Source organism: Alnus glutinosa, chromosome 9 (genome assembly GCF_958979055.1).
Source record: "Alnus glutinosa chromosome 9, dhAlnGlut1.1, whole genome shotgun sequence".
Taxonomy (NCBI): Eukaryota; Viridiplantae; Streptophyta; class Magnoliopsida; order Fagales; family Betulaceae; genus Alnus; species Alnus glutinosa.
In genome coordinates, this window is record NC_084894.1 from 1,540,795 (window position 1) to 1,551,190 (window position 10,396).

The 10,396-nt window shown below is 33.0% G+C and overlaps 1 protein-coding gene across 1 annotated transcript; it reads right to left on the reverse strand.

The window, feature by feature from the left end:
* Positions 1–751: 751 nt before the first annotated feature.
* On the reverse strand, positions 752–3,363 carry LOC133878383 (receptor-like protein 2). Its single transcript, XM_062316934.1, has one exon. The coding sequence runs from the start codon at positions 3,253–3,255 to the stop codon at positions 1,021–1,023; it is 2,235 nt and encodes a 744-aa protein (XP_062172918.1). The 5' UTR covers positions 3,256–3,363; the 3' UTR covers positions 752–1,020.
* Between the last annotated feature and the right edge of the window lie 7,033 nt (positions 3,364–10,396).

The following is a 10,396-nucleotide window of genomic DNA, read 5'->3' on the forward strand; positions in this document are numbered from 1 at the left end:
TTGTTTATTGGAAATGGGTTTCTGTCATTGGCAAGGAGTATTTAAAAATATGTTATGTCATTTAAAAATTTTAAATGACACGGCATGTACGTAGTTATTAGGTAGATGCAACAAAATAAAATTATAGGAAAAAGTACACATAATTCTCTTAAACTACTACCTTATTGTTAATGTCTTTCTCAAACTATTAAATTGTATTAATGACCCCCCTAAACTACCAAAACATGTTAATATTCTCCTTAATGACAAAAATATCATTCATAAAATTATTAAAATAAAATAAAAAACAAAAAAATTATTTAAAAAATCTAAAATAACAAAAAGTTATAAAAAAATAATAAAAAAAAACTAGTTTTTCTTCTTCTTCTTCTTCTTCCTTTTTTTATTTTATTTTATTTTTAAAATTTTCATTTTCATTTATTTTTTTTAAAAAAATTACCCTTTTTTTCATTTTTTTAACGACATTTTTGTCTTATTGAAAAAAATAACGGTCATTTTTGTCTTTTTGTTGATATTAGAAAAGGACATTAACATTTTTTTATAGTTTGATGGGGGACATTAACACAATTGATAGTTTGAGGAGGGGGGACATTGATAATTGAGTTGGAGTTTGAAGAGGTATGTGTGCAACTCTCTAATTATAGCCGACAGACCACACACTAACAAGGATATAAATATATTAAATCAGTCTATTCGACAACTCGTTTGACTCATAAACGAGTTAATCTTAAAATTTTAAAATTCTGCTCGACTCGATTCAGCTCAATTACATCCCTTGACACTCCCCAAATCCTGTAATGAAGCCAACAACCACCCTAGCTAGCCGGAAACCATGGCATTCCAAGCCCATCTTCATCATTCAATTCTTGCGATTTTATGACTATAGTATGAAATGAGTCAATCATCCACCACCCTGGCCTCGTAGCTTTAGAGAGAAGAAAGAAACAAAGAGTAGGTGAGCAAATTAACCATAATGGCATAATCATTACGAGAACAGAAGATACAGAAAGATTATATAATTTAGTTTTCAGGCCTTTCATGCAATCTGGCCATACAGGCAGCTATTAGCACATTCAAACTATGGTTTACGTTGTCCAAGAATTGGAAACATGAAAGTCTCCAATAATAGTTAAATATTAAAGGACCACAAACTCCCCAAAATCCAGTGAGGAAGCCAAGCACCCCACTAACATAAAACCATGGAAAATCATGCCCATCTTCCTCATCTTGACTTTCCTTGTCTTTGTTGCCGTTGACAATACCGGTGCACCGATCAGGTGGAAGTGGGCTGCCACAAAGTCCAGGATTTCCCTCATAGGCGGAAGCATTAAAGGTCTGGAGTTGAGTGCCTGATGGTATTCGTCCATAGAGATTATTGTTTGCAACGCTGAAGTGAGACAGGAAATGTAGTCTAGTTAGCGAGGGTGGTATTTCCCCGGACAACTGATTTGCAGAGAGGTCCAGTGTTTCCAAGTTTATGAGCTCAGATATCTGATCTGGAATGTTGCCCGAGAAGTTGTTATGACTAAGATCTAGCCAATGAAGTTGCTTCAAATGGCTGATCTCAACCGGGATGTTGCCACTGAGATTGTTGTTATCAAGGTATATTGCTGGTCGAAGATTCAAGAAAGATTTGTATCGGACAAAGATACGATTTCTGTAGACAAAAAATGGTAATGTGAAAGAACCACTGTCTGCTGGAGCATTTTCTGACGCTAATGCTGGCAATGCACAAAGTTCCTTTGAGAATTCACCTGAAATGAGGTTATGAGACAACTCTAAACGATAGAGCCTTGGAAGAGTGGACAACCAATTAGGAATTGAACCTGTGATACAATTATAATTTAGATTCAAGAGTTCTAGCTTTGTAAGGTTAGATAACCATATAGGCAGTTGACCTGTCAGTTGACATTTACGAAGACCCAAAAGTCGGAGATTTTCAAATCCACCATAGCCAACCATACTATCACCCATTGGCATTGCCTCGTGTAGAAAATTTCCTCCGAGGAAGACTGCGTTGAGAGTCTTGCAATGCATAAGAATATTGATTGCCCGGGTGATATTTGTTAGCCTATTGTAAGCAAGTGAAAGGAAGGATAAGAGTTTCAATTGAAGTAGCTCAGTTTGGATTTGTCCCTCTAACCTGTTGAAGGCGAGTCGAATTGCTCGAAGCGACTTGCATGAGTAAAGGCTAACTGGCAAGGTACCAAAAAAGTCATTTCTCCCCATGTTAAGTATAGTAAGTTCACGAAGACCAGAGAAATCAAGGGTGGAGATATCTCCTCCAAATAAATTGAACTCTAGATTCAATTTTATGAGATTTGTGCAATTCATCAAAGAGGGAGGCAAAGAACCTGTTAAGTGATTTGCATCAAGGAGCAGGTACTCCAATTTGGAGAGCTTTCCAATATTATGAGGGAGTTTGCCACTCAATTCATTTTCATATAACTCAAGGTTAGTGAGTTTGGTAAGGTTCACAACATCACTGCTAATAGGCCCTGAAATATGATTAGAAGGTAAGGAGATTTCTTCCAGCCTTGTCGCATTGTATATATCATGAGGTAGCAGTCTTAAGAAAGAGTTAAAACCTGCTCGAAAAACTTTTAGTTTAGAACATCTTCCAAGTCCTTTAGGAATTTGGCCACTATAATCATTGTGAGAGAAATCGAGTAGCTCGACAAATGGAGAATTGATGCAAAGAGAGGAAGGAATAGGGCCCGTGAAACTGTTATTGCTGACATTGAGCTTGGTCAAGCTCCATGCTCGTTGGAGGAATGAAGATCGGATCATCCCATTGAATTGATTGCTAGACATGTCAAGTATTTGAATGGAGGCAAGCGGGCCATTAGATGAGCTATTAGATGGAAATAGTAATGATATATCTCCGCCTAGATAATTGTAGCTCAAATCAAGGATTTTGAGTTGATTCAAGGATGAAATGAATCCAGTAGGGAGAGCTCCTGAAAGAGAATTGTGGGAGAGATTGAGGTGAGTGAGCCGTGTGAGGTTTCCAAGAAAGGGGAATATACTCCCTTTGAGGTGTTTAGAGGGTAACCAAATACGGGTGACCTTACCGTTATGATCACAAGAAATACCTTCCCAATAGCAACAATCAAAAGAAGACCAATTTAATTGAGGAGAAGATGTATTGAAGGGTAAGGACAAGAGAGAGACCCGATCTATTTGGTCGCATGCATGATTTGCAGTGAAAAAGCCCAAGAGAAACAAGGTGAAGAGGAGATGATGATGAGCCATCAAATCTTTCAGGCCAGGTTCTTAATTTGTTTGATAACTCACCCCAGAAGGATCAGCAACAGAAGAAGCCAGAGAAAAATGAAGTACACCTTGTATAGCTCTCGGCAACTTTGCAGGTATGGCTTGGAAGCACATATATATATATATATATCAGTCAATAGTCATCAAAGTTGGCTACGATCAGTGGTGTCGTACAAAGTGGAAAGAAGCCACATTGTCCTCTTCGAACTAATAAACTATTCGCTAATAATGGAATTTAATATGGTCGGCTGCTTTGACAATTATCTTGCTTGCTTAACAAGCATTAAAAAATTTCTAAAGGACTTAATTACTTGTTTAATTCACATATTTTTCAACAAATTAAGGTGGATAGAGTATTTTGTTATAATCAATGGCCCAACATATGTAATATATATTTACTATGGTCGGCTGCTTTGACAAATATTAGCTTGCTTGCTTAACAAGCATTAAAAAATTTCTAAAGGACTTAATTACTTGTTTCATTCACATATTTTTCAACAAATTAAGGTGGATAGAGTATTTTGTTATAATCAATGGCCCAACATATGTAATATATATTTACTATCACTACAAAAATAGGTTTATATTGCCACGTGCATTTTGACACGTGTACGACACTGTACACGTGTCAAACAGGTTGCCACGTGCATTTTGACACGCGTGAGACGCGTGTCAGATGTGAAAGTCACTAACCGCACATTTTGACACGTGTATTGGTATACACGTGTCAGATTTGACACGTGTATCCAAATACACGTGTCTGTTGGTTTGACACGTGTATTGAAATACACGTGCCAAACCGTTTTTTTTTTTAAAAAAAAATTTCAAATTGAATTTTTTATTTAAATAATTTTTTTATTTAATTATTTAACTGTATTTTTAAATTAAATTAAAAATACAATTAAATAATTGAATAAAAAATTCAATTTGGAATTTTTTTTCAATTTAATTTTGTTATTGTCTTTTTAAATTTATTTGGGTTAATTATTTTTATTTTATTTTTTTTAAATTTTCTTATTTCCGACCACAAATAACGCAATATTTATTTTACCCAAAAACAACACAAAATCATATTACACAAACCAATAATTAATAACGTATTCGTTAACTACGCAAATATTTACGAACAAAAAATAATTACACAAAAATATCTACAAATCTGAAGGGCGTCCCTGTGAAGCACGAGGTACCGTCCCAGGCGTGTTCTCGCCAACCGGCGATTGCTGCGCAAGGAATGGTGTAGCGGACGAAGGTGTAGCGACAGTGGAGTGCTGGCTCAGCCGTCGTCCAACAGGCGACAACGTACCAACCGTTGTCAAATTACCTGCAAATAATATAGACGGTCAATTTAATTGTTTTTCTTCCTTATTCAAACCAATAATTTGTTTTTTTGTTTTTTGTTTCCATTTATCATTTTCAAAAGTGTCATCGTTGGTTTATAACGCTAAACTAATATCCGATATTGTTTGATTTTTTTTTCCATTAACAAAAAAAACTCCTGAATTCATAATAACACATTAAAATATATATATAAAACCTCTCAAATCAACAATTAGAACAAAAAAATTAAAAACTATAATCCTAAGAGTACGTACTATATATAGTCATAAACCCTAACCCTAAAAGTATATATATATATAGCTATAAACCATAACCCTAAGTGTATGTACTATATAGTATATATATTGAAAAAAAATCATAATCCTAAGTGTGTATACTATATATATCGATAAACCCTAACTCTAAGTATATATACTATATATAGCTATAAATCATAACCCTAAGTGTATATGCTATATATAGCCATAAACCTTAACCCTAAGTGTATGTACTATATATATAGCTATAAACCTAATTAAGTGTATATACTATATATATAGCTATAAACCTAATTAAGTGTATATACTATATATATAGCTATAAACCTAATTAAGTGTATATACTATATATAGCTATAAACCCTAAGTGTAAATATTATATATAGTTCCTAAACCGTTTACATGCATGCATATCTATATATATATAGTATTAATTATAGGTTTTTTAACTTAGTTATGTTACAATTTTTTTTTTTTTTTTTTTTTTTTTTTTTTTCTAAACGTAGATGGTTTACAAAACTAAACCATAATTTGAACTATTTGGTTTAATTATATATAAATATATATATATATACCACCAAATTTGGTTTAATTATGCATATAGTACAATATGTAAATTAGGTTAGGGTTTATGTACTTATCAGTATACCATATATATATAAATAAGGAACCTAAAAAACATAAACTTCAAGTATAGAATTTATATATAGCATATAGCTTAAAAACCTAATTAACCTTATGTGTATGTGCTATGTACACCATAATTCCACAAATTTATATAGTTAATAAGATAATACCTTGATTTTTTTTTAATATATATTTAATATAGTTACAAAATATATATTTAACTATATTTAATATGGTTAATAAATATTTAATATATTTTTTAATTTTTAATATATTTTTTTTAGTATATATTTGTTTAAAAAAAAAAAAAGGGACACGTGTGCAAAATACACGCGTCCCATTGGACGCGTGTATTTTGCACACGTGTCCAATTGGACGCGTGTATTTAGACGCGTGTATTTTGCACACGTGTCCAATTGGACGCGTGTATTAAATACACGCGTCCAATTAGGGTGTTTATACAGTTAGCCACGTGTCAAAAAGACACATGGCTAATTGGACGTGTGTCTACAGTACTGGTTACTGTAGACACGCGTCCAATTGCAAGGTTTTTTGTAGTGTATGGTCGGGTGCTTTGACAATTAACTTGCTTTCTTAACAAGCATTAAAAAATTTCTAAAGGACTTAATTACTTGTTTCATTCACATATTTTTCAACAAATTAAGGTGGATAGAGTATTTTGTTATAATCAATGGCCCAACATATGTAATATATATTTACTTGAAATAAGAGGTAAATGACGAAATAATGTTTGAATTCAGAACGTCTAGTCTCACTATTTTAATTATTCACTATCACTATTTCATTTAAATAATATTTTTTCCAGATTTCTTTATTTTTTCTTTGTTTAATCTTTTTTTAATGTTTTTTTTTCTTTTTTTTCTTACTGTCATATTTTTGAAAATTTATCTTTTTTTAGAAGTCTTACTTTTAAAATTTGTTGAAATTTCACAATTCAGGATGGAGGGACTGCTATTTCAAAAGTAGGAGTTGGGAGAAAGAAAATGGTGCGTGTGAGTAGGGAGAAGAAAATGGAAGAAAGAAAGAAAAAAAGTGGTGCTGTGTTGATTCGTGTGAGAAAAAACGGAGGAAAAAAAAATGACAATTTTATAGTTTTTTAACAATTTGGTGAGTGAACAATACTCATCAAAATTGGTGAGTACTGTTTACTCATTAAAATTTTTTGGTTAAATTGGTGAGGTTGCTAGGAGTAGTTTTTGTGCGTTTTCCTCAAAAAGTTATTTTGATGATACTACTATGAATGCTCTAAGGCTTTTCTTTGTTTCGAGTCCAACCTATTTATGAAAAATATTCAATAAAGAATTGTATCGGACAAAGATACCATTTCTGTAGACAAAAAAGGGTAATGTGAAAAAACTATTGTTTGCTGGAGCATTTTCTGACGCTAAAGCTGACAATGCAAAAAGCTCCTTTGAGAATTTACCTAAAATGAGTTTGTGAGACAACTCTAAACGCAAGAGCCTTGGAAGAGTGGACAACCAATTAGGAATTGAACCACCCCTTTGAGGGTGGGCTAGCCAATGGTGCCACCCCTAGAGGTGGCCGGGAGTGACATTTTTTTATTTTTATTTTTTTAAAATAATTTTTCAAGTATTATTTATTTATATTTTTAATATATTTATATATATTTTTTTAATTCTAATAAACAAGTGTCGCTTAAAGAAATCTATCAAAAATTTTAATCGAAATTTAGGATTGAGGGTTTACTCTAACGTAATTTTTCCTTTTTTATAATAGTTGTCAATAGACTGGATGTGAACGACATCTTCGATGTTTTTCCAGCAACGCCATGTTAACCGCGAGCAAAACCTCTTGTTTGTTGAATATTAAGTGCGTTAAAGTCCCAAACTAGTAAGCATATCGGGAATCTCTGCTACCTACAGCTTTTTAGTTCTTCAAACTTCATCCTTAAAACTTTGTTCCCACCAGCAACGTCAAAATAGTGTTAAAATCTAAATTAAAGGATTAAATTTATCTATTTATATTAATTTAACATTTTAAAAGAAATTGTGATTTAATATAGTATTAAAGAAGAAGTTCTAAATTCGAACTATATCTCTATCATTCACCTCCATTTTAATTAAATATTTTAAACTTTTGAGACAAGTAATGATTTAACAAATAAAAAATCTTTTTCCAAATAGTAAAACGACACTAAATTGTTGGTGCTGTTTGAACAGTAAACAACACTAACATATTAGTGTCGTTCAAGCTCAAATATCTTTAATTAGCGTTATTTGAATAGTAAACAATGTTAATATAGAATCTTGTCCCTATGTTTAGCGCCGTTTAGCAAACAATATTATTGAAACGGCGCTAAATGAATAGTGCGCACTATTCAAATGACACTAAAAGACCCTTCTTTTTTTTTTTTTTTTTTTTTTTCTTTTTTCTTTTTTCTTTTTTTTATTATTATTATTTTTTTTTTGCAGTGATATATAGTCAAGGTGGGGATGCCAAGAGCTCTACACGATAACTCCTAAAGGTTCTAAAATCCACCAGAAAAATAACTGGAATCCACCGGAAAATATAGCAAAACTCTCTTGCCAAAATTTTATTCAATGGACCATAATAAAAACAAGTCCATAAAATACATTCGTGGTAATACTACTCTTTCAGGGTCTAAAACACCAAGTGTCCAGTAACACCCGCAGCCCGGTAGGGAGAGGTCATCAATTTACTCTCTTAGAGGCGCAAAGATTTTTAAGGTTTATTAGAGCAATTATTACATGTGATACTAAATACATGATAGAATAAAAATATCAAATTTAAAACTTCATAAAATGCGAAAATGTTTGTTCAAAGATATATGAATAACATTCTTTATGAAATATGTCATAACCTTAAAATTGTGTCAATGCACTTATTTAAAACAAAATAATATGCAGTTGAGATGGATTCAATAATTAACTCTGCCCCAATTCCGGCCTCCTAGCTCAAACTGCTAATCACCTGAAAACAAAAAGTAAATTGAAAACAAAAGGCTCAATAAGTAAATTCTCAACCATTAAACAGTTGGAATAAATTCATTTTTTTTTAAAACCTTTCACTTAAAACAATTTATTTCCTGTAATACTCCAAAGCATATTTATCACTTAACTCTAATTAGGCACAGATAAAACCTTATTCTTTAAAAACTTTTTCTTTTTTGAAAACCACTTCAAAACATATTTAACACATATCACTGAAGACACAAATTAATTTTGAAATGAATCGATTTCCAATAAAGTTACGATAAAACCATTTCTCTTCTTCAGGACACATAAATATATTTATTTAGGGTAAATGTCTAATAAATCTCTGAATCGGAGTACCATTTGAATTCGATCCCTCACTTTTTGAAAATCAGTATTCAGTGCATAACTTTTTCGTGAATTTGAATAGGTCATTCCATGATTTTTATGTCAATTTTCCTAACTTCCGTTAGTGCCACGTTAGCATTTTCGCCACACCATCTTAAAATATTTTTTTTTTTTATATATTTTGAAATTAAAAAAATTTAAAAAAAATTAATTTTTTATTTTTTATTTTTTTAAAAAAAGGAGTTTAGGGTGGCTGCTGGAGGGGTGGCCCGCCCTCCCCATGGAAATCGATCCGTACGTCTCCCTCACTCTCTCTGCGAGAAAATTAGGGTTTGGAAGTCCAGCAATCAAAAACCCAAACTTGCGCCAAATCAGGTACAGAAGAAGCCAAAGAACAAATCTAGGCAACACCCAACTCAAGCGCCGTCTAAACAAGGAAAACATAAACTGCACCGATAAGGCAAATGTAAAGGATATAATAGTATAAGGGATATAATTGTAATAGTTGGACTTTTGTTAGTTAGATAGTTGGGCTTTTGTTAGTTAGTTAGCATTTGTGGGTTAAGAGTATAAAAGCTCAATGTATGGGAAAGAAAGGTTAATGATTGTGCAAGTGAATTCTCAAAATTGTGTAGTTTTTGAAGCCTTTGTATGTGAGCTCGAATCATCCTTTCTTGGAGCTTGACTAAGTTCGAATTAGACAACTTTTTATCAATTTCAATATACAGTTTATCCATTTCATTCTTTCATTCTACAAACCCATCAATATCCATTCCAATTTCGTATCCATTTCCATCTATATCATAGAAAATATCCTATAAACAAGAAAGCACATTACAGCAAATGAAGACCAAATCAGCAACACCCAACTCAAACAAGGATTGAATCACCAATACCCTAACTGAAGCATGCTCAAACAAGGAAATCAAAGATTTATTTTTCAGGTTCCAAGACGAGGATGCTTTGGTTTATTTTTCAGGTTCCGAGACGAGTATGTGAGGCTGGGAGCCGTTGATGGACTACGATGACTCCCCATTCCAACCGGGAGCAGTCACCAGAGCCGCGGTAGGAATTTTTGGACGACGATGATGAGGGCGAGTGGCAGCGAGAGCGGTCGGAGACGCCGGTGTCGAACACGGAGGGCTTGGGCATCGAATGCCGTGACAGGATCGGGGATTCGGTTTGGGTTGTGATCAACGACGGGGATTGAGTCGTCAGTGGAGGAGATTGAGAGTGGAAGGGTTTGAGGTTTCTGGGAATGTTGGGGAAAACCCTAGAGCCCTAATGTGGAATCTATGGAGATCTTGAAATCTGACACTGCGATCAATCGGATCATTGGGTATAATTCCCATTCTTCTTAGAGGTGATAAAACTTCGTTTAAATTGATTGATTAATTGGGTCTATGATTTTGCAAATGCAGTGATGAATTGGTTCGTTTTGTCGCCAATAAAAGATGTCTCAAAAGCCTTTGGGGTGGCTCGCAGGTGGTAGCCACCCTATACCCCTTATTTTTTTTTTATTTTGAAATAAAAAATAAAAATTGATTTTTTTTAATTTTATAATATAATAAA

Coding starts and splice junctions, on each gene's coding strand:
- LOC133878383 (XM_062316934.1), bottom strand. CDS start 3,255: ATGGCTCATCATCATCTCCTCTTCACCTTGTTTCTCTTGGGCTTTTTC.